This window comes from Nomascus leucogenys, chromosome 9 (assembly GCF_006542625.1).
Source record: "Nomascus leucogenys isolate Asia chromosome 9, Asia_NLE_v1, whole genome shotgun sequence".
Lineage (NCBI taxonomy): Eukaryota > Metazoa > Chordata > Mammalia > Primates > Hylobatidae > Nomascus > Nomascus leucogenys.
In genome coordinates, this window is record NC_044389.1 from 78,987,378 (window position 1) to 79,012,567 (window position 25,190).

Here is a 25,190-nt window from a genome sequence, read left to right on the forward strand (position 1 = left end):
TGCCTAGGTTGTCTTCCAGGGTTTTTATAGTTGGGGCTTCAAATTTAAGTCTTTAATCCATCTTGAGTTGATTTTTGTATATGGTGTAAAGAAGGGATACAGCTTCAGCCTTCTGCATATGGCTGGCCAGTTATCCCAGCAACATTTATTGAATAGGGATACTTTTCCCAGTTGATTGTTCTTCTCAGCTTTGTTGAAGATCAGGTGGTTGTAGGTGTGTGGCCTTATTTTGGGGCTCTCTATTGGCTTCTATTGGTCCATGTGCCTGTATTTGTACCAATACCATTCTGCTTTGGTTACTGTAGCCCTGTAGTATAGTTTGAAGTTGGGTAACATGATGCCTCCAGCTTCACTCTTTTTGCTTAGGATTGCTTTGACTATCCAGTTTCTTCTTTCATTCCATATGAATTTTAAAGTAGTTTTTTTTTCCTAGTTCTGTAAAGAATGTCATTGGTAGTTTGATAGAAATAGCATTGAATCTGTAAATTGCTTTGGGTAGTGATATAGTTTGTCTGTGTCCCCATTCAAATCTCATCTTGAATTGTAGTGGCCATAATTCCCACATGATGTGGGAGGGAATTATCTCCTGGTTGGAGATAATTGAATCATGGGGGCAGTTTCTCCAATACTGTTCTCATGGTAGTGAATAAGTCTCACAAGACCTGATGGTTTTATAAGGGGCAACCCTTTTCACTTGATTCTCATTCTCTCGCTTGTCACCACCATGTAAGAGTGCCTTTTAACTTCTGGCATGATTGTGAAACCTCCCTGGCCATGTGGAACTATAAGTCCATTAAATCTCTTTTTCTTTGTAAATTACCAAGTCTAGACTATGTCTTGATTATCAGTGCATGAAAACTAACTAATATAGTAAATTGTTACCAGAACTGCGGTGCTGCTGAAAAGATACTCGAAAATGTGGAAGTGACTTTGGAACTGGGTAACTGGCAGAGTTTGGAACAGTTTGGAGGGCTCAGAAGAAGACAGGAAAATGTAGGAAAGTTTGGAACTCCTTAGAGACTTGTTAAATGGCTTTGACCAAAATGCTGATAATGATATGAACAACAAAATCCGGGCTGAGATGGTCTCAGATGGAGATAAGGAACTTGTTGGAAACTTGTTGTGTTTTTGCAAAGAGACTGGTGGCATTTTAACTCTGCCCTAGAGATTTGTGGAACTTTGAACTTGAGAGAGATGATTTAGGATATCTGGTGGAATAAGTTTCTAAGCAACAAAGCATTCAAGATGTGACTTGGGTGCTGTTAAAGCATTCAGTTTTAAAAGGGAAACTGAGCATAAAAGTTTGGAAAATTTGCAACCTGACAAAGTGATAGAAATTAAAATCCCATTTTCTGAGGAGAAATTCAAGTCAGCAGTAGAAATTTGCATAAGTGATGAAAAGCTAAAAATTTATCACCAAGTTAATGGGGAAAATGTCTCCAGGGCATGTCAGAGAGCTTTGTGGCATTCCTCTCATCACAGGCCCGGAGGTCTAGGAGGAAAAAATGGTTTTGTGGTCTGGGCCCAGGGTCCCTCAGCTTTGTGCGGTCTAGGAACTTGGTGCCCTGTGTCTCAGCTGCTCCAACTGTGACTAAAAGGGGCCAAGGTACAGCTTGGGCAGTGGCTTCAAAGGCTGCAAGCCCCAAGCCTTGGCAGCTTCCATGTGATGTTGAGCCTGTGGGTACACAAAAGCCAAGAATGGAGGTTGGGTCTCTTGAAGACTGCATATCATTGGGTCTTGCTTTTTTATTCATCTTGCCACTGTGTGCAGTTTAAGTGGGGCATTTAGCCTATTTGCATTCAAGGTTAGTATTGATATGTGTGAGTATGATCCTGTCATTATGTTGTTAACAGGTTATTATGTCGTGTTTTTTGTGGGGTTGTCTTACAGTGACACTAGTCTGCGTGTTTATGTGTGTTTTTGTATTAGCTGATAGCAGTCTTTCCTTTCTATATTTAGTGCTCCATTCATGATCTCTTCAAAGGCACATCTAGTGGTAATGAAATCCCTCAACATTTGACCATGTGAACAGTATCTTATTTCTCCTATGTTTAGGAAGCCTAGTTTGGCTGGATATAAAATTCTTGGTTGAAAACTTTTTTTCTTTAAGAGTGCTGAATATATGCCCTCAATCTCTTCTGGCTTGTAGGGCTTCTGCTGAGAGGTCTACTGTTAGCCTGATGGTGTTCCTCTTGTAGGTGACCAGCCCTTTCTCTCTAGCTGCCTTTAACATTTTCTACTTTTATTTGAACCTTGGAAAATCTGACAATTATGTGTCTTGGGGATGATATTCTTGTGTAGAATCTTGCAGGAGTTCTCTGTATTTCCTGAATTTGACTGTTGACTTCTCTAGCAAGGTTATGGAAGTTTTTATAGACAATATTCTGAAATATGGTTATTATTTTTTCTTTATTTTTCTGTGATTGTCTTATTTCAGAAAACCAGTCTTCAAGTTCTAAGATTCTTTCCTCAGCTAGGTTTATTCTGTTGTTAGTACTTGTGATTGCACTGTGAAATTCTTGTATTGTGTTATTCAGCTCTGTCAGACCCATAGAGTTCTTTTATATATTGAATATTTTATCCTTCAATTCCTGTATAGCTTTATTGTGATTCTTATATTTCTGGGATTGGGTTTTGCCATCCTCCTGAGCCTCAATGATCTTTGTTTCTATCCATATTCTGAATTCTATTTCATTCATTCCAGCTAGTTTAGCCTACTTAAGAATTCTTGTTGGAGAACTGCTCTGGTCATTTGGAGGACATACAACATTCTGGCCATGTGAGTTAGTGGAGTTGTTGTGTTGGTTCTTTCTCATCTTTGTGTGTGGGTACTCCTTTAACAGCAATGTATATTGAGTGTAGTCAATAGACATCTTTTCTGGATGCTTTCACTGGGCTGAGGCTTTGTGCAGGGTCTTTATTTGGAGCTAACATTCTGTCTCTGGTTTCAGAGAGAGATATGTTGCTGTGATATTTTTGGTGTTGAAGCTTTTGGTGTGATCAAGTAGGTGGCGCTTAGGCTTATTCGTCAGTTGGTAGACTGTTGCTCAGTTGCGTGTCTCCTCTACGTTTCCTCACAGTTGCAGCTATGTTCTCTCTCAATGCTTTGAAATTGTGGGTTCCTCTCCCCATTGAGTGCTAGCTTAAAACTCCTGGACTGCTCACTGCAGCTCTGGGGTGATTTCAGTGTTTATGCTCCTTCCCAAACTTGGAGACAGCAGAGGAAGAGACCACCTTCATTGTGGTTGTGGTGCAGGGTCTTTTGCTTATCTCCTGGGGACTCCATCCCAGAGACATGTGGGTCAGCATTTGCTCAGTGCAATCACCCCAGGATGGAGGGTTTGTGCTGCAGGCCAAAGGCAGGAATTTCCTGTCTGGTGATGAGCAACTGGGGGTGTGTGCGACCCATGGGAGACAAACTGGCCTCCTCTCCTTGGTTCAACTGCAGCTTGTTGGAGGTGTGGATAAATCACTTAGGGTTTTTGCACTAACAAAGGAGCAACTGTTAGTACAGTTCTGCTGTAGAAGAAGGGTCAGAGAAGCTTTCAATTACCTCTGGGGGCTCTGTCCAGGGAGTTGTTGAGTTGCTACTGGCTTGATAGCTCTGGTGGTGGCTGGAGGCTATGGTTGGAAAAACCCACCCAGTGAAGAGGAACAGAATTGGGGACCTGCTTTAAAAAGCAGTCTGGCCACATTTTCATAAGGCAGCTGTGCTGTGCTGGGGGACTACTTCCACCCTCCAGTTGTCTTGGACTCTCCAATGTCTGAAAGCTGGAACAGCTAAGTTGCCCAAACAGCAAATATGTCAGTGTGTCCCTCCCTCTATATCTTCGTCCCAGGGAGGTTTCAAATCTCTGTTGACTAGAGAACACTGATGGTGGTGGCTGGAGGCTGTGGTTGGGAGATCCTGCCCATACTGGGGAGGAATGGGATTGGGGACCCTCTTCAAAAGGCAGTCCAACCACATTTTCATAGAGCAGCTGTGTTGTGCTGGGGGGGTCCTCTCTTCCCCTGGTTGGCTTGGACTCTCTAAAGCCCAATGGCTGAAATGGCTAAGTTGCCCACACAGCAAAGATGATGACCAGCCCCTCCCCCTGGGAGTTCCATCCCAGGGAGATGCAATGGTGCTACCAGTGGCTGGCTGGAATTCCAAGCCAGGGGGTCTTATCCTGTGAGGTGCCATGGAAGTTGGGCCTGCAGACTGTCTTCTCAGCCCCCTGGATTCAGCCTCTTTCCTAGGGTATGTACTGAGGTCTAACCTCTCACTTTGTCAAAGTTGCAGCTACTTTTGCTGGTAAGCATGGAGAACCCCAGTCTCTGGATGTGCCTGAGCAGCTGCTCTGCTGAGACTCCATTTACCTCCACATAGTATGTGTGGAGTCTGATGGCTCTTGTGAAGTGGGTTTGTGAGGGGATCTCCTCACCCAAAGATCCATGGGAGCAGCATAGTTTTGCATATTCACTTACCGCTTCCTTGGCTCTGTATCACTCACAGGTGGCCCATTGTCCTGCCTTGCTTTTCTCCATTATCTTTGGTTCAAGTTGTTTCTTTGATTAATCCAAATGTAAGTACATGGATTTTTCAGTTGAAGATGCTATATTTACTCATTTTTTCCATTCCTTTCCATGAGAGCCACACACACTAGCTGTTTCTACTCGACCATCTTGGGCACCTCACTTGTTTATTTATTTATTAGTCTAGCAAGCAGTATATCTGTCCTATTAATTCTTTCAAAAAATGAACTCCTCTATTCACTGATCTTTTGTATGGTTTTTCACATCTCAATGTCTTTCAGTTCAACTCTAATTTTGGTTATTACTTGTCTTCTGCTAGCCTGAGGTTGGCTTGCTCTTGTTTCTCTAGTTCCTTTAATTGTGATATTAGATTGTTAAGTTGAGATCTTTCTAACTTTTTTATTTGTACGCATAATGCTGTAAATTTCTCTCTTAACAATGCTTTGACTATATCTCAGAGATTCTGATATGTTGTATTGTTGTTTTCATTAGTTTCAAAAGATATCCTGATTTCTGCCTTAATTTCATTATGTACCTAAAAGTCATTCAGGAGCAGATTGTTTAATTTCCATGTAATTGTATAGTTTTAAGTGACTTGCTTAGGATTGATTTCCATTTTTATTGCACTGTGATCTGAGAGTGTAGTTAGTAAGATTTTGGTTTTTTTGAATTTGCTGAGGATTGTTTTATGCCCAATTGTGTGGTTGATTTTAGAGTATGTGCCATGTACAGATGAGAAGAATGTGTATTCTGTTGTTTTTGCATGGAGAGTTCTGTAGTTGCTTATTAGGTCCATTTGGTCAAGTGCAGAGATCAGGTCCTGAAAATCCTTGGTAATTTTCAGCCATGATGATCTGTCTAATACTGTCAGTGAGGTGTTAAAGCCTCCCACTATTATATGTGGGAGTTTAAATTTCTTCATAGTTTTCTAAGAACTTGCTTTATAAATCTGGGTGCTCCTATGTTCAGTGTATGTATATTTAGGATAGTTAGGGCCTCTCATTGACTTGAGCCCTTTACCATTATATAATTCTGTATCTTTTTTGATCTTTGTTTTCTTTTTCTTTCTTCTTCTGTTTTTTTTTTTTTTTTTTTTTTTTTTTTTTTTTTTTTCTGATACGGAGCCTTGCTCTGTTGCCCAGGCTGGAGTGCAGGGGAGAATCTCGGGTAACTGCAGCCTCTGCCCCCTAGGTTCAAGCATTTCTCCTGCCTCAGCCTCCTGAGTAGCTGGGACTACAGGTGCACCCCACCATGCCTAGCTAATTTTTGTATTTTTAGTAGAGATGATGTTTCGCCCTGTTGTCCTGGCTGGTCTTGAAATCCTGACCTCAGGGGATTTGCCTGCCTCAGCCTCCTAAAGTGCAGGGATTACAGGCATGAGCCATCACACTCAGCTTAAAGTCTGTGTTTTCTGAAATTAGAATGGCACCCCTGCTTTTTCCTGTTTCCATTTGGTTGGTAAATATTTTTTCTTCCCTTTACTTTGATGCTAGAGGTGTCATTGCATGTGAGATAGGTCTCCTGAAGACAGCATACCATTTTATTCATCAACTTGCCACTCTGTACCTTATAAATGGATTGTTTAGTCCATTTACATTTAAGGTTAGCCTTGATAGGTGTGGATTTCATCCTGTAATTATGCCGTTAGCTGGTTCTTATGCAGACTTGTTTGTGTGGGTGCTTAATAGTGTCACTGGTCTATTTAATTGAGGATGATTTTGTAGTGGCCAGATATGGTCTTTCTTTTTCATGTTTAGCATTCCCTTCAGGACCTTTTGTAGGGCAGGCCTAGTGGTAACAAATATTCTCAACATTTGCTTGTCTGAAAAGGATCTTATTTCTCCTTCACTTATGAAGCTTAGTTTGGCTGGATATGAAATTCTCAGTTGCAAATTTTTTTCTTTAAGAATGCTGAGAATAGGCCCCCAGTATCTTTCGGCTTGTAGGGTTTCTGCTAACAGGTCTGTTGTTAGTTTGATGGTGTTCCCTACATATGTTACCTGCCCCTTCTCTCTAGTGGCATGTAACATTTTTTTCTTTGATTTTGACCTTAGAGAATCTGATGACTATGTGTCTTGGGGATGGTTTTCTTGTGCAGTATTTCACAAGGGTTCTCTGCATTTCCTGAATTTGAAAGTTGGCCTTTCTAGAGAGGTTGGGGAAATGTTTATGGATGATATCCTAAAATGTTTTCCAAGTTGCTTGATTTCTTTCCCTCTCTTTCAGGAAGTCCAGTGAGCTGTAGATTTGGTCTCTTTACATAATCCCATATTTCTCAGAGGTTTTGCTTATTATTCTTTATTGTTTTTTCCTTTATTTTTGTGTGACTGAGTTACTTCAGAGAGTCAGTCTTAAGCTCTGAGATTCTTTTGTCAGCTTGGTCAAATCTGTTGTTAATACTTGAAATTGCATTATGAAATTCTTCTACTGTGTTTTTCAGCTCTATAAGATAAGTTTGATTCTTTCTTATAATGGCCATTTCATCTATCACCTCCCATATTGCTTTATTTTAATCCTTAGATTTCTTGGAATGAGTTTTGACTATCTCCTGTATGTTGATGATCTTCATTACTATCTACATTCTGTATTCTATTTCTGGCATTTTTAGCCATTTGAGCCTGGCTAAGAACCATTGTTGAGGAGCTAGTGTGGTGATCTGGTGTTAAGAAGCCACCTTGGGTTTTTGAATTGTCATAATTCTTGTGCTGATTCTTTCTCATTTGTGTGGGCTGATGTTCCTTTAATCTCTGAAGTTACTATTCTTTGGATGGATTTTTTCTTTTTTTCTTCTTTGATGCCCTTGCAGGTATAATTGTGGTATAAGGTGGGTTTGATTAACTGGCTTGGATTCTATTTCACTCCTAGGTCTTCGAGGAGCCCCCTCTGATTACTGTCTCTGTGCCTATTTTGTTGTTGTTGTTGTTTTTGGGTGCTTTGGTTCATGGGGCACCTTCAGGCAGGTGCCTCAGTTGTCAGACAAGCTGAATCCTTCTCAGCTTCATGAGGAAACACAGATTTGTGCCTGCCCACAGAGTTCAGGGAGAAGCAGGACTGCTGGATTGGAAGCTCTAATGGGCGTGATTCATCTGGCTACAAGAGGCTGGGGTGGGTGGAGAAGTCCATTCTGCCATCCAGATGTTTGCAGGGCAACGGAAGGCTGTGCCCCTCAGCAAATTCAGGCAGAAGTAGGTCTGCTGGGCTGGAAGCTCTAACAGGCATGGCTTGCCTAGCTGCCAGAAATTGGGGTGGCTGGGGATGCCTGCCTTACATTCTGGGTGTTTCTCAGGGCAACAGGAAGCTGCATCCTTTAGCTGAGTTTACACAGAAGCAGGACTGCTCAGCTAGAAGGTCTAGCAGGTATTGCCTGCTTGGTGGTCAATTACAGGAGTGAATGGGGTCACACGCTCTGCTATCCAGGTGTTTTCTGGGACAATAGGATGCTATGTCTGCAGGTTAACTTTTCACAAAAGTGGGGACCACTGGACCGAAAGCTCTAACATCTATTTCCCACCTGACTACCAGTGACATAGGCAGGTGGGATTGTAAACTCTGCCATCCCAGTGTTTCCCAGAACAACAAGAGACTATGCCCTCCAGCTGAGTTTACATAGAAACAGCCAGCTTGGCTAGAAGCTCTAGCAAATGTTGCCCACGTGTCTACCAGTGGTGAGGGTGGGTGGAGTGGCCAGTCAAGTTCAGGCCAAGTGGGACCACTGGGCCAGAAGCTGGCACTGACTCTGGTCTGGCAAGAGGGGATGGAGCAATCTTACTACTCTCAGGCTCCACAACTGCAGCCTCTGTTTGGACTACGGCACCGGTCTGCTCTGGGGCCCCAGGCTTGTAGAGGTCCCCTTGGACTCAAGAGGCAAAACATCTGGGTGGCTCTCTGTCTCAGTCTAGAAATGCAGTGGTGAGGTGTGGGAGTTGGGGGCAGAGAGATTCTCCTGTTTCCTGTCTTGCACAGGTTTCTGTTGAGAGCATGAATCCCTCTAGGGGCTCTCACTCGCTCACCCTTTCCCGTGTTGGAGAGGTTCTCCCGGCTCCACACTGAGCCCAGACATGCTGATGCCCAGCTTAGATTCTCTCTGCTCTCTGTGGTCCCCTGCTGCTGTGATGTATCCCAATATGGTTTCTCAGATGATTGGCCCGGAGAGTCAGTGTTCCTCTGCAGGCCCTTTTTGTTTCCTCTCTGGAAGAGCAGTACACAGGATCTGCTTCTGGTTTGCCATGTTGGCCCCTCCCGTAAATTCTATCTTTTACAAGCTACATCTTTGTAGTCTTTCAAACTACATCTATGTAATTAAATCCTTCCAGACTTCATCTGTGAAATGGAGATAATGGCTAGGATTTAATAAAATCAAACATTTAGAACCATAACATAAAGCAGAGAAGAATGTCAGTAGAAAATAAATAAGAAACAACACAAGCTTTGGAACCTGACACACTCAGACCAAGTCCTGCCACTACTACCTACGACATAAACTTACTATTGTTGTGTAACTTCTCTGTGCTTTAGTTTCCACATTTTGAAAATGTGGATGATGATGATGATGATAACGGTACATATCTCATTGGATAGTTGAGATAATGCCTATAAATCACTTAGCATGATGGCTGCTACACAGTTAGCACTGGAAAAATTATATTGCTATGATCCATGGCAGGTTCTAGGGTATGTGTGTGCATAAGAAACACTCCTAAGGCAGAAATATAGTTACTAATCCTTTTGAATGGTTATTTATAGCCACTATTAAATATTAATTGTCAAGTGTTTGCTGCACCAAATATCACCAATACAATTCCTTGGAAAGACAAATCTGTGTTTACTGCCTACTCTAGAAAGGGGGAACACCATTGCAAAATATGCTTATTCGCATCACAGAAAGAAGAGGAAAAAGTTGGGATACTTTTTATGATATTTAAATGTAGTTCAAGACAGGTCATTCAATGAAAGATGGCTTTGTTAAGATTGGGCAAGAATTGTGATATAATGATTTAGGGATTGACAGACATAGGAAGATAGAAATTTTTGAGGTGAGCATTCAGAGTCTTGATGTATAATTGGCATTTGATAATTTCTATTAAATATAGCATGTTTCAAGAAGTTCTTGGAATGTACAATACACTTATTTGCAACTTCCGCTGGGCAACAGTAAAGTTATGTTGATAAAACCAGTGGAATAGTAACATCCTGATAATGTGAACAGTGAGCTGTGTGAATGATTTCAACTCTCGAATTTAGTATCTGGCAGTAAAGAGGTCCTAATTTACTGAGCTATACTTCCCACAACTGCTTTTATCAAGATATCATTAATTTTTCAAATCTTGATGACATCCTCAGTTTCCTCTGTATTATTATTGAAAAACTTGCCATTTAAAACAATGGGCACACATGTGCTTTTAACCTCCACGATGTACAAAAAATAAATTTGTCAAACTAATATATTTTTTAAAATGAATATTAAATAAAAATGGTCATTTCACTCTTTATGACATTTAAAAATGGATTAAATCGTATCAATTTTTTTCATCTACATTCTCATAATTACTCTTCACCTTGTTGGGGTCCCTATTTACAAATAATCTTCACGTAGAGCCTGTTCTGCCTCTTCTTGATTTTCTAAACTTCAGAACTAACTGCCATTTAGATACTCACTGAAGCAAGAGCCTACTCATCCATCTGTTAGGTTCAGCTGTGAATGCTATAATCAAAGAGGTGTTTATAAAATAATAAAAACATAAAGCTGGTATTTTTTTTCCATTTTGAAGTATACAGGCCATGTCCATTATTGAGTCTAGAAAACCAAACATATTTTCTTGCAAATTTTTAATAAATTTATTGCAACCTATTTGACATATATTAAATTCTGGACAAGGGCAGACATTTTCCTGGAATTAAAATGATATGGGAATCTGGACAAGTTCACGTAGACTTACTTTTCTCAGCTTCTCCCAGAAAAATATAGCTAAAAACCTTAGAGATAACACAAAAGGGGGCTTGAGAGCTTGAAAAGTTGGTAAGAGGAAAGTGAGTTGATTTAGTACCACGGAACTAGAGAAACAGTACAGCATCAAAGTGTCCTGCATCTGTTACCCAACAGAAGAAAGTGATCCAATCCCAGTGTTTCCAAAACCAGAACCTACCAATAGAAGGAAGACTACATAGGCTTGTTCCTCCCCGAATCTAAAATAAAAGTGGAAATTATTTTAATAAATAAAATTTTAAAAATAAACAAAATAACAATTACTCCAAATAAAAAATTTAAAAAGGTACTTAGGTATGTGCTTAATACAGATATATACAGCATCCATATGCCGCTTATAAAACACCAATAAGTCAAAGAAGACCTAAACTAGGTGAAAGATATATTGCATTAATGCATTGGAATATTCTTCATGGGAAAAGTATTAATTCACTCAAAATTGAGCTATTGATTTTATGTAATTTCTTTTAAGATTCCAGCAAGGTTTTTAGTAAATATAAGCAAGCTTAGTCCAAAAAATAAAATGGAAAGACAGCCAGGCGTGGTGACTCACACCTGTAATCCTAGCACTTTGGGGGGCCTAGGCGGGTGGATTACCTGAAGTCAGGAGTTCAAGACCAACCTGGCCAACATAATGAAACCCCATCTCTACTAAAAAAAAATACAAAAAATTAGCTGGGAGCAGTGGAATGCAGCAATCTCAGCTCCTCATGAGGGTGAGGCAGGAGACTCGCTTGAACCTGGGAGGCAGAGGTGGCAGTGAGCCAAGGTCACGACACTGCACTCCAGCCTGGGCAACAGAGTGAGACTTCATTTCAAAAAAAAAGAAAGGCAAGGCACAGAACTTACAAAAGCTAAAATAATTTTGACAAAGAAGCATAAAGTGAGAAAAAGCACTCTACCTGATACTGTGTTTTACTATATAGCTGTGGTAGTTAAGACAGCGTGTTATTGGAGGAGGTATAAACAGACTGATGGAATAGAATATAGAACTTAGAAGTTAGATCCACACAAATACTCTCAACTAATTTTTGACAATGGTCTAAAAAACAAACAGAGAAATCTGATTCAATTTAATTCAACATCATTTCAACACATGGTATTGGAACAACTGGACATCCATGGGCAGAAAATAAAATAAAATAACCCCCAACATAAATCTGAAGCCTTTTTATAATAATTAACTCGAAAATATAACAAAGACGAATGTAAAAGGGAAAAGTATAAAACTATTAGAAATAAACATTAGAGAAAATATTTGAGATCTAGAACTGGCAAAGAGTTCTTGATCTTAAGGCATGATTGATAAAAGAAAAAATTGATAACTTGAGACTCCATCCAAATAAAAAATAGTTTTCTTGGTGACAGACCCTGTTAAGCAGATGAAATAACAAGCAAGAGATTGGAAAACAACATTTCCAAACCACTTATCTGACAAAGAATAGGTAAGTAGCATATATAAAGAACTCTGAAAACTAAAAAAAGAAATAGATATTTCACTGAAGAGGCTGTACAGTTGGCACATAAGGAGATAAACAGAGGTGTGACATCCTTAGCCATTAGGAAAATGCAAATTGAAACCATAATTAAATATCATTACATACCTAACAGAATAACTAAAAAAACAAATAGTGACAATTCCAAATGTGTGAGGATAAAGGGAAACTAAATTACTCATACATTGCTGATGGGAATGTTAAATGTTACAACCACTATAGAAAACAAGTTTGCAGTTTCTTGTATAACTCAAATGCAAATAGCATATGACCCAGATATTTTAATCTTGGTGATTTATCCCAGAGAAATGAAAACTTATGTTGACACAAAAACATGCATATAACTGTATATAGTGGCTTTATTCGTAATAGCCAAAAACTATAAACAGTATAGATGTTCTTCACTGACTAATGGTTAAACAAACTGTCATAATATATATCATATTAGTACTAGTCAGCATTGAAAAGGAACAAATTATTGATATACATGACAACTTAGATGATTATCCAGACAATAATACTGAGTGGAAAAATCTGATTCTAAAAGGTTACATACTTCATGATTCTATTTATACAATATTTTGAAATTATGATATTTTAGAAATGGGTAGTAAGTTAGTGGCTGCCCAGGGGTTAGGGGCAAGGGTGGGTTGGAGAGATTTATGTGGTTTTAAATAGTAACAGAAGGGATCCTTGTGGTTATGGAATAGTTCCGTATCTTGACTGTGGAAGTGGGTACAAAAACTTACACATGAGATAAAATTGTTTGGAACTAAACACTCATACATACACACACACACACACACACACACACACACACACACAGAGATGAATACAAAACTAGAAATGTGAATAAGTTCAGTAGATTTTATCAATGTCAACATCCTTGTTGTGAAGCTGTACTAGAGTTTTTTGTAATTGTTATTGTGTGAAACTGGGTAAAGTTTACACTGGATATGTCTGTAATGCTACTTATAATTGCAAATGAATGTTGAATGATCTCAATAAGAATATAAATTTAGGCCAGGCATGGTGGCTCATGCCTGTAATCCCAGCACTTTGGGAGGCTGAGGCAGATGGATCACTTGAGGTCAGGAGTTCGAGACCATCCTGGCCAACATGGTGAAACCCCATCTCTACTAAGAATACAAAAATTAGCCGGGCATGGTGGTGGGCACCTGTAATCCCAGCTGCTCAGGAGGCTGAGGCAGGAGAATCACTTGAACCCAGGAGGTGAAGGTTGTGGTGTGCCAAAATTGCACCACTGCACTCCACTCTGGGCAACAGAGGGAGACTCTATCTCAAAAAATAAATAAATAAATAAATTGAAAACTGATATGGACCTTGAGCTTATTCTCAATAATTCAACGTACTATTTCTAGAGATAGATGAAACTCCTTACCTTCAATGAACTGTATCAAGAAGTCAACATTTCTTCTACATATTTTATCTCTTTCTCTTCCTTTCCATATTTCCTTGTCCTCCCTCTCTTCCTATTTGTCCTAGACTTAGTTGGCACTGTACATTCCTTTATTGCCATATGCCAAATGCCCCAATCACAAAATATTGTGGTGTATGCAGGGATTTGTTGTCATCCTGGAAAGCTTTATGAAGGAGAATTGAAAAAAAAGTCTAAGATTTTGAAAGCCAAAACCATGAGGAATAGATACTACAAGAATAGGCACAAGTATCAACATTTACAATAACTTTGAAAGTGTGCTTTCACTGAATGACAAATATTTATAACAAATAGAGTATAGGGTGGTTACTTGTTCACTGTGGGGTTAAAGTTGACTTGACAATGTGGAAAGGTAGAAGAAGATAGAAAATAACTTTGACAGTATGTATTACCAAGGACATGCCCTTAATTATATACTCCAAGGTAATTCATCATTAAATTTTCAACTGAGATGTATTTGAGAGATATTTAGGAGATGGAATCTGAATAACTTGTTGAAATGTTGAAATGAGAGGTAAATCAATGAGAGAAGTCTTAGAAGATTCTCAAGGTTTTGGTCTGAATATTAGAAATCTCATATTGCCATTATCTGAGAAGAGAACAGGCAGAATATTCATATTATGGGAGAAGAATTTTAAAGAGATATTTAGTCCCTTTCAATGATATAATCTGTATGTTCAATGACATTTCTGAATTTTAAAATTATCATTTAATTAAGTACCATTCAGAAATTTGTAACTGAAATTTCCAGGAAATTATGAACAGAGTATTGGTATTCAATTTAACTCCTTCAAAATCAAAATTGTATTTTTGCTTTACAATTCTATTATAATGAATATGATGTCATATATGTCAAATAATTATAGTAGTGTAGAAAAATATATTTGAAGCTAAAATTTAGTCTCAAATGAATGTACAAATACGCTATGTAAAATTTTAATATATAGAAAGTAATTTTCAGAAAATTTTCTAAATTATAAAAACAATTAGCTGTTAACTTTATCTTCTATGGGTATTTCTCTCTGCTTATCTATGTTTCAACTTTCAACAAAGAGACTACCAATAATTCCCACTGTTGTCAGATTCAAAATAGTTATTCCTTTTGGTATATTGTATATAGTAAGCTCACTCCCCTCTGGCTTTTAACTTTATTTCTTTTGTCCCTGGGGTAATAGTTTCTCTCGTTTCTGCTAGTTAAGCTGAAAGAATCATTTTTCTCCTAGTAGGCTTTTGTGACTTTGCCAAGCAACATAAACTTTTAGGAGGTTTGAGTATAAAGAACAGATCAAGATATATACTGTGGTTAATCAAGTAATTAGATAAGAAATAATACTTATAATACAATATGGTAAGGAGACATGCCAAGCGGACTGTGAGTAAATAAATATACCTACTATTTTGGATTGTACTTACTTTATGGCAATGTTTTTATTTTACTCTCAATCTATAGAGTGATTTCTGTTTCTTAGGAAGTACTTAATATACACATTAATAGAAATTAAAAATGAATTCTTCATTTTTAATGTTTTTGTTCTGTGTTGCCATATGTCACTCTTTATCCCTAACTTTATTTTTCAGTATTGTTCTCACCAGTTTATCAGAATACTCCTCCTTTTCCATCTTCATGAGTTTCTGATTTATTGTACAAGGGACTTATAAACCTCAAAACGTGAGCTACTTGACACTTTAGCCCAAACGATATTGTTAAACACATAACCCCAAAAGAATTAGACAAAGAGAAAGGTGAAGAAAAATCAGGGAAAAGAAAGACAAAGGAAATTTCTAAAAACAAAAATAGGAAATGAAAAAAGGAAAGTATGGGAAAGGAAAAAGGGGAGGAGAGTACACGAAGAAGCATATTCAGAGACTGAATCAAGAAAAATAGTAACCACCAACAATTGACTCAGAGGTCAATTTTGTGGTATCTGTATAGCAAATTACTCCTGAGATACACTAAAGAAGTAGTGATAAGTAATGATAATAATCAGAAAAACACTGAGAGAATGTCATTTATTTTTTAAAAAATCTTTTAAATTCTTAGCATTACAGAAAAAGTCCTAAACTTTGAGTCACAAGCTTACTATTAATGACAGATAGTTTCTATTTCGAGACATAAGAAATAAATCAGAAGAGTTAGAAAAATATTCCCTTGATCTAAAATAAGTAGATTGTGACATTATCACAATCATAATAGCATTGTCTCCATGTATTTGGAGTAGGTTTGAACAGATGGCTCTGCTTTGCCTAACACTGAAATCCACACAACAGTCTTCCAAAATGTCCTTACCATCATCACCACTTTGACCTTACTTCTATATTCTCTCAAGCATACAGCCAAGCAAAGGCTCTGCTGCAGTTCAAAGAGCCCAGACTGGTATTGGCAATGACCACTGCTCACACCCTTGAACTTCCATGCCCTGACAGCAATCCTCTACCCAATAGGTTTATCGTGATGGATATGTTTTGTTTTTTGGAGACAGAGTCTCCCTCTGTCACCCAGGCTGGAGTGTAGTGGTGCGATCTCAGCTCACTGCAAGCTCCGCCTCCTGGGTTCATGCCATTCTCCTGCCTCAACCTCCCGAGTAGCTGGGACTACAGATGTGTGCCACCATGCCCAGCTAATTTTCTGTATTTTTAGTAGAGACGGGGTTTCACCATGTTAGCCAGGATGGTCTCGCTCTCCTGACCTCATGATCTGTGCACCTCGGCCTCCCAAAGTGCTGGGATTACAGGTGTGAGCCACCGCACCCAGCCTATTGTGAAGGATTCTTAAGAACAACTGCACCTACCATGTCTCACAACTCCATTATTATTGGTCACCACTCAAGATGTGAGCCCTTGTACTCTCATCCTGATACTAATGTCCAATTTTTCTCTTCCCTTTGAATTCTTTTTAGTATACCTCCTAGGAATCCCCATTTTCCAACTTAAAAAGCCAAAATGAAAATCTCTCTGCTGTGATTAATACTTCCTCAGAACCCCGAGAGATGGAAACTACTTATTTCCCCTTACTAGATTTCTCAAGATTAATGTTCTTCCATGTGCCAACTGCTACATACTAAGCATTCCACATGTACCCTCATGATTAAGTTTCCCACTTTGAAGATTATGCCTCATTCTATCTCTTTTTCTAATCGTAGTTTACTGGCCTGGTTCCTATCCCTTGTACTGTGAAAATGTGTCATCTTGTTTATGGCACGTAGTTCTTTCTACCCCAAACCTGCCTACCATTGAAGATGTTTTCATTGAGCATGGAGGTTAGCCAAACAACTAATTGCGTTTCTGGACCTCACAGGAACTCCTTAACCACTTCTCCATTTTTCCCCATCTGAATTCTCCTGTTTTTCTTTCCTTTACTGTCCAGTTAGATTCTGCAGTCCATTACTTATTCTCTTGACAGTATTTGTGATTTCATATTCTTTTGCCCACCAACCCTTCCTGGAAAATTCTTCTTGTTGACCTTTCTGCCTGTATCAAGGCTGCTGAGTAGTCCTGGAAAAATTTTGACCAACACCGTAAATTTCTCCAACTTCAACTAAGCAACCAATGCAGAGAAACACTGTTCCCAAATGTTTATTTCTGCATATCATTATTTTCAAACCTTTTTCATTAGCTTTTCCTCCTCCTACAAAGAGAATATAGAAGCATGTGATTTCCTAACATGACCTATAAATTTAACTGGATAAGCATATATGTTTCCACATATTTATCATTTCTACTGCTCTTCCTTTCTTCCTGTAGATCTTGGTTTCCATTTGTTGGCACTTCCCTTCAGCCTACAGATCATCATTATCATTTCTTGAAGTGCAAGGTCCTTCAAAACTAATATACTTTTTACTTATCTAAAATTGTTGTTATTTGGCCTAAAGGTCTTGGAAGACTTTTTTAGTTGCCAAATTCTCGGTTGATAGGGTTTACTTATTTATTTTTAAATGTATTTAGGCACTTTAAAAATGTGCTTTCTTTGTAATGGGATTTAGGACATGCTACCCGCAAATATGGAACCATTGTATTTAAGAAAACCCTAGAAGCAGGAAGGTCACTCTCACTTTCCTCCTGCCTTTCTATCATGAAGCAGGTCATAAAGCTCTCACTGCAGTGGTACCTACCCTCTATGCAAATGAAAGGAATGTCTTTATTTCAGAAGAGACAGGGACATATAGAAGAATATGAACAAATAGGCTTTTCTAAGTGTTCCCCAGTTTATTACTATTAGTTTACATTCTCTTTCTCCAACCATACTTCTCCACAACTATCCACTTTTTTATAAAACTTAGCATAAAATACACAGATTTTTTGTTTCTTTAGGTCTTAATTTCCTTATAAAGTGTGTCTCAAGTAAAATAAACTTATATTAAATAAATGTATAATCTTTATTCTCGTTAATCTTTTTTTGTTGTTATAGGGATCTCAGCCATGAACCTAGTGATGAGGGAGAAACAAAATTTTTCCTTCTCTACATTTGTCATCATTCCTTTATTACTTCTGATGAGAAGTCAGCCATTGTGTCTATGGCTTCTTTCACATTTAATATGTATTTTATTTTTTTCTATCTACTTCCAAGATTTTTATTCTCTTGGTTTTTCTGCAATATTACCATTCTTTTCTTCTACGTTTGGTACTATATTTGATATGGTGCAAAGAATTTAGGTTTATTTATCTTCCTCTGAAGAGTATTAATATCTCTTTGAACAGATGGTTAATTTAACTAGACTCAAATTCCAAACTTGTTTCTCCTGTCATTCTTTCAGGCCTCCCACATTGGATTTTGCTAGTGTTCTTGGCATCTTGACCACACATGTGCTGCTCTGGGGCCAGCCAAGGATTTAGGTAAAGTTAGAATAGAAATTTTGTGGGATATCTCTTGGGTGTCTCTTTCTCTTTATGCCCACCCTTCCCCCTGCCCTACCAAACACCACATTCCAGACACTGTAGTGGTGTACTTCATCCTCTTATCCATGGAGCTGTGTGTCTCTTTTTGAGTTGTAGCAACTCTGCAGCCAGTGGACTCACAGTGACTTCAGTGGCAAGCCATATAAACATTAATTTCACCCCACACAGTTCTGTTCTTTAAAGAGTCAACTATTCTCTAGTTTTGGCCTGATTTTGGTTTCTCTAGTGCTTTCAAACTGTTGCTTTGAAAAATGCTTTTTCAGATTTAATAATTGCTATCTGCAGTAAAGTTACTTTGACAGAAGCTATTCTGCCATTTCCAGAAGCAAAATTTTGACATTTAGCTTTAGTTCTCTCTATTCTCTGTATCCACTACATTTTTTCTCATATTCCTAATTTCATTCTTTTATTGTTTACATTACAGATAACATCTTCTCCATACCTTTGCTTTGTGTCTCTGCATTATTCTGCTTTGTAGGTATCCAAGATAAGTCTTAGAGTTGTAGTTTCTTCATCTCCTCCTTTATCTTACTGAATTCTGTATAAACCCATTAAAATTGTAAGATTTCTGTTATAAACAGACATAACCTAACCTATCCTTTGTTATCTGTAGACACGGAGGAATCTCATGATGCTCTTATAGAAGATAAAGTTTCTCCATAGTCACAAACAGAAGTGGTGTTAACTTAGTAATATTAAAAATGCTGACAATATATATTTGAAACATGTCAACATATTTCAGCAGGTAAATATCTGGGATGTATAAATGGTTTCACCATATTTCTTCAGAGAAGTAGAGCATTAGAGCCTTTTTGGCTTATCAAAGTGCAGTAATGCTTACAAGTAATTTATCACAACCAGTTATAGATTTTTTTTTCTCTACTCTCACTGATTCACTTGACTAATGAAAACTAAAACAAATAAACCAAAATCCCTGATCCTTTTTAGTTGAGACAGAGGCTGATTCTCCATCCAAAATGAGGGTGAATTATATACTTTTCCTCTCAGCCATATAGATGATCCATAATCTATTTCCATAATGTTTGAATTTTTTTTCATAGTCCATCTATTGCTGGTTTTGATTTTCTACCTTTAATTATCTTTCAAGGCAAGATTTTTCAGACTTGTTATTTATTTATTTTTTAAAATGATGTTTTTCCCTAATCACTGTTCTCTGGATGATATTAGTTTCCCATTCAAACTCAGAGTTGGAGTACAGGTTGAAGTTTCTCACACTTGCTCAGTTTGCCTACAAATTATCATCTAATTTAGCTCCCCAGGTTCAAGATTATTTCATAATTTTATTGTCTGCATTTTGGTCAATTTAAGCATAAGCATCTCTAGTTAATTAACCAAGGTCTTCAACATGAAACATTAATTATCAGGACTATACCTATCCCAACCGTGGTCTTAATGTTAAATGAACAACTTTTAAAATCTACCACCAAAACCATGATTTTCATTTCCTAATTTCTTATCCATATTCTGTGGGCATTTTGAATCATAAATAGATGTAGAGATGTGCTGGGAAAGGATGAAGTGCAGATAACACAGGTACCTGAATTAGTGCCCTTAGAAACCAATGCCTTTGGAGTATAACTTTCTGATTTTATATACCTCACAACTCTGAATTCAGGGGGATATGATAGATGAAAATGAAATATATTGTGGCCATCTTTTGATTAGCATATTTGCTCTGCTTTAAGCATCAACATTTATACCTAAAAAAACTATTTTTAACAATTCATCTTTTGTCTGATAGATGTTAAAACAATCCCCCATGTGCTAGCACTATAGAGAAGCTTAGTGTTATGTATTGTAGTTATTTTAAAAGAATTGTAATGATATATTGGGAAGAACTATAACTTGAATGATAAGCTTAAAATACTAAATGTATTTGTGTTAAAATATCATCTTCTAGAAATAAAAGTCCTACCCAGAATAGAGAGCAAAATAAGGCATTTAAAATGTCATATTATACACAGACATCACAGACATATGCAGTTCTGATATTCAACTATAAAACAGAAACCAGATTATCCAAATGTATGTTGTTTTCTCAATAAGAAACGTCTTACTCAAGTATCAGCCCACTGCTTCAAAAAGTCAATCAAAACTAAACTACAAGGAAAGTAGAATTTTAAAATGCCAAATGAAGATTTTAAAATGTAACATGAGATATGTTGGAAGAATATTGGGATGAGAAAAGAAAAATAAAATTTAGTTAGAAGTAGAAGACTTCCTAAGCCATTCTTTTTATTTCCACAGTTCACATTAAGTATATTCCATAATATTTGAAGTCTGAAAAAGAATATCCTCACAGATCATGATGTTGATTTAAAGCTATACTTTATTCCTAACAGAAATACATATGTGACAGGAATGATAGCTACCAGGAAAATTTATGATGATGTATTAGTCCGTTTTTACACTGTTGATAAACACATACCTGAGGCTGGGCAAATTACAAAAGAAACACGTTTATTGGACTTACAGTTCCACGTGGCTGGGAAGGCCTCACAATCATGGTGGAAGGGGAAAGGCACATCTCACCTGGTGGTGGCAAAAGACAGAACGAGAGCCAAGCGAAATGGGTTTCCACTTATCAAACCATCAGGTTTCTTGAGACCTATTCATTACCATGAGAACAGTATGGGGGAAACTGCCCATGATTCAATTATCTCCCACTGGGTCCCTCTCATAACACATGGGGATTATGAGAAGACAATTCAAGATGAAATTTGGGTGGGGACACAGAGCCAAACCATATTATTCTGCCCCTGGCCCCTTCCAAATCTCATGTCCTCACATTTCAAAACCAATCATGCCTTCCCAACAGTCCCCCAAAATCTTAACTCATTTCAGCATTGACTCAAAAGTCCACAGTCCAAAGTCTCATCCGAGACAAGGCAAGTCCTTTCTGCCTATAAGCCTGTAAAACCAAAAGCAAGTTAGTTACTTCCTAGATACAATGGGGTACAGGCATTGGGTGGATATAGCCATTTCAAATAGGAGAAATTGGCCAAAACAAAAGGACTAAAGGCCCCATGCAAGTCTGAAATCCAGCAGGGCAGTCAAATCTTAAAGCTCTAAAATGGTCTTCTTTAACTTCATGTCAGGTTATGCTGATGCAAGAGGTCAGTTCCTATGGTCTTGGGCAGCTCCACCCCTGTGCTTTGCAGGGAACAGCCTTCCTCCCAGCTGCTTTCACAGGCTGGCATTGAGTGTCTGTGGCTTTTCCAGGATCATGGTGGAAGCTTTCAGTGGATCTACCATTTTGGGGTGTGGAGGACGGTGGCACTCTTCTTACAGCTCCACTAGGCAGAGCTTCAGTGGGGACTCTGTGTAGGGGTGCCCACCCCACATTTTCCTTCTGCACTGCCCTAGAGAGGTTTTCCTTGAAGGCTCAGCCCCTGCAGCAAACTTTTGCCTGGGCATCCAAGTGTTTCCATACATCTTCTGAAATCTTGGCGGAGGTTTCCAAACCTCAATTCTTGACTTCTTTGCACCCACAGGCTCAACGCCACATAGAAGCTGCCAAGGCTTGGGGCCTTCACCCTCTGAAGCAACAGCCTGAGCTATACCTTGGCCCCTTTTAGCTACAGCTGGAGTGGCTGGGACACAGGACACCAAGTCCCTAGATGACACAGCAGAGGGACCCTGGGCCCAGCCCATAAAATCATTTTTTCCTCCTGAACCTCTGGACCTGTGATGGGAGGGGCTGCTGCAAGGTCTCTGGCATGACGTGAAGACATTTTCTCCATTGCCTTGGTGATTAACATTCAGCTCCCCCTGACTTATGCAAATTTCTGCAGCCAGCTTTAATTTCTCCTCAGAAAATGGAATTTTCTTTTGTTTCAAATTGCCAGTCTGCAAATTTTCTGAACTTTTATGCTCTGTTTCCCTTTTAAAACTGAATGCCTTTAACATCACCCAAGTCACCTCTTGAATGTTTTGCTGCTTAGAAATATATTCTGCCAAATACCCTAAATCATCAGCCTCAAGTTCAAAGCTCCACAAAACTTTAGGGCAGGGGTAAAATGCTGCCAGCCTCTTTGCTAAAAGGTAACCTGAGTCACCTTTGCTCCAGTTCTCAACAAGTTCCTCATCTCTATATGAGACAACTTCAGCCTGGATTTCATTGTTCATATCCTTATTAGCATTTTGGTCAAAGCCATTCAACAAGTCTCTAGGGAGTTCCAAACTTTCCCACATTTTCCTGTCTTCTTCTGAGCCCTTCAAACTGCTCCAACCTCTGCCTGTTACCCAGTTCTAAAGTCATTCCTACATTTTCAGGTACCTTTTCAGCAATGTCCTACTCTACTGGAACCAATTTACTGTATTAGTCCATTTTCATGCTGCTGATAAAGACATACCTGAGACTGGGAAATTTACAAAAGAAAGAGATTTATTGGACTTGCAGTTCCATGTCTCTGGGGTGGCCTCACAATCATTTTGGAAGGTGAAAGTCACATCTCACATGGTGGTGGCAAGAGAGAGACTGAGAGCCAAGTGAAACGGGTTTCCCTTTATCAAACCATCAGATCTTATGAGACTTATTCACTACCACAAGAACAGTATGGGAGAAACCGTCCCCATGATTCAATTATCTCCCACTGAGTTTCTCCCACAACACTTGAGAATTATGGGAGTACAATTTGAGATGAGATTTGGGTGGGGACACAGAGCCAAACCGTATCAGATGGTTTGAGTAATTTAATGTGCCCTTTTCTTTGAGTCTTGCGGTGCTTAACCCTGAGTCCGTACACAATACTAAAATTTACTTTGAGTAAAATGTATGCCTTCCTAAGTAAAATAATTTTAGGAAAGAGGATTAGACCTGGAAAACCCACAGGAAATACATTTGCAGGCAAATCACTTTCTATAAATGGAAGTTGAGGAATCAGACATTGATTATTTTAAATTACATCCTTGAGTATCCATGAGAAAGTCTTCTGGGAAAGGTAAATTGCTGTCTAATATGAAGACCACAGGTTTAGGAAATAAAGGGTAGACCATTTTCTAATGCTCAATTATTTCTAGAAAGTGGAAGGGAACTTTAGAGAAAAAGATAAACTTCCTTTTTTTTTCTTTGAAACAGGATAGAGTTTATGTTTCTTCAGATGGTTTGATGTCTACATATTAATACCATTGCTCATTCTTCATTTGCATCTGAAGACTGAACTGAAACAAGTTAAAAATACAAGAATGGGGCCGGGTGTGGTGGTTCACGCCTGTAATCCAGCACCTTGGGAGGCAGAGGTGGGCGGATCACCTGAGGTCAGGAGTTCAAGAACAGCCTGGCTAACATGGTGAATCCCTGTTTCTACTAAAAATACAAAACAGTAGCCAGGCATGATGGTGCACACCTGTAATCCCAGCTACTTGGGAGGCTGAGGCAGGAGAATTGCTTGAACTAGGGAGGTGGAGGTTGCAGTGAGCTGCGATCGTGCCATTGCTCTCCAGCTTGGGCAACAAGAGTGAAACTCTGTCTCAAAAATAAAATAAAATAAATAGAATAGAATAGAATAGAATAGAATAGAATAGAATAGAATAGAATAGAATAGAATAGTAAAATAAAATGGAATGTCCAGATGGTAACTCTCCATCTAATTTTTTATGTTCCCTTGATGCTTGAACTTAGTAGTACATGTTGTTTTTTCTATCCGTGTTCTCTTTATGTGATTCTTTCAATTTCAAGTTTTTCTTGCCTCCCAGTTCTTGACATGTTGTCTTGTCTCCAGCCCTCTACTTACAATTCTGAGTTGCCATGTTCAACAACAAAATGCATGTTCTTCTGATCTCTGAACCTTTCAGGGCATCTACTTGAGAGCAATCACTCATTTCCAGTTCACTGATAAGAAACATGTTGGCAGATTTAAACAAATCAAAGGAAGAAATCCAAAAGTGCTCCTTCTTGCATCCCAATTCTGGCTTCCCTTCTTACTCAGTGTGTTTTTGGTGATTAGAACTTTACTGAGGTTTATGAATACATTTTGTTTATGTTTTTTGTTTTACTACCTTCAAATCTAAATGTCTAGTTTTATTATAATTTTGAAAATATAATTCTGGAATGTACCTAAGATAAAAAATAATTTTCAAGTAAGAATTATGGCTCACATGTTAATAAAATGAACATAGATCAAAGATTTTAGTCATTATTTAAATGAGAGTACTGGAAATAAGTTACAACTCGTTCAAAGAAGAATCCAAAGAAGAGCAATTTATAGATCTCGAATGTTGAATAAATCTGCAAAGAGATGCAAAACTTACTTCTAATGCAGTTGAGGAGGGAACACAAGTGAATTTCCACAGAATTTGTTTGCATACCTATACACAGGAATTATTTTGCATTGATATCAGTTATTTACAACTTAGTGTTACAAAATAACTTTTAAGTAAATGAAAGGTACAGAGTCCCTAACAGGATCAAATAAATTGGAAGGGTGTGTCCTAAATAATTCATAGTTTTCCTTTAGAAACACTTTTATTCCAAATGTCCTAAATTTTTTCTTATGCAATATTGGGTATATTATTGCCTTTATACCTTGAATAGTTTTAAAATATATTCTCAGAATGAGACTATAAATATTCCTTTCATTTTTCCAAAACAAATCATGATGAAACTAAAGAAGTTTTTCTCTTTTATGCATTAAGTATATTTTGTTATTTAATATTAGGGAATAGAATTTATGTATATACATATATTTATAAAATAAGGTAAAACATATAAGATTAACACATGTTCATATCACATTAATGTATAAAAAATGGTTATATTATTTTATGCAAATAATCAGGGACCCAGTAATTGTGTTACCACAGGGTGTGGTTCTTGGAGAT

General features: G+C 38.1%; 1 protein-coding gene across 1 annotated transcript in view; it reads left to right on the forward strand.

Moving 5' to 3' along the window:
• LOC105738204 overlaps nt 1-25,190 on the forward strand; it is a 599,125-nt gene that overhangs the window by 285,345 nt on the left and 288,590 nt on the right. The window contains exon 3 of the mRNA XM_030818452.1: nt 4,497-4,566. Coding sequence (XP_030674312.1) covers nt 4,497-4,566 — 70 coding nt within the window. The remainder of the gene's footprint in view (nt 1-4,496; nt 4,567-25,190) is intronic.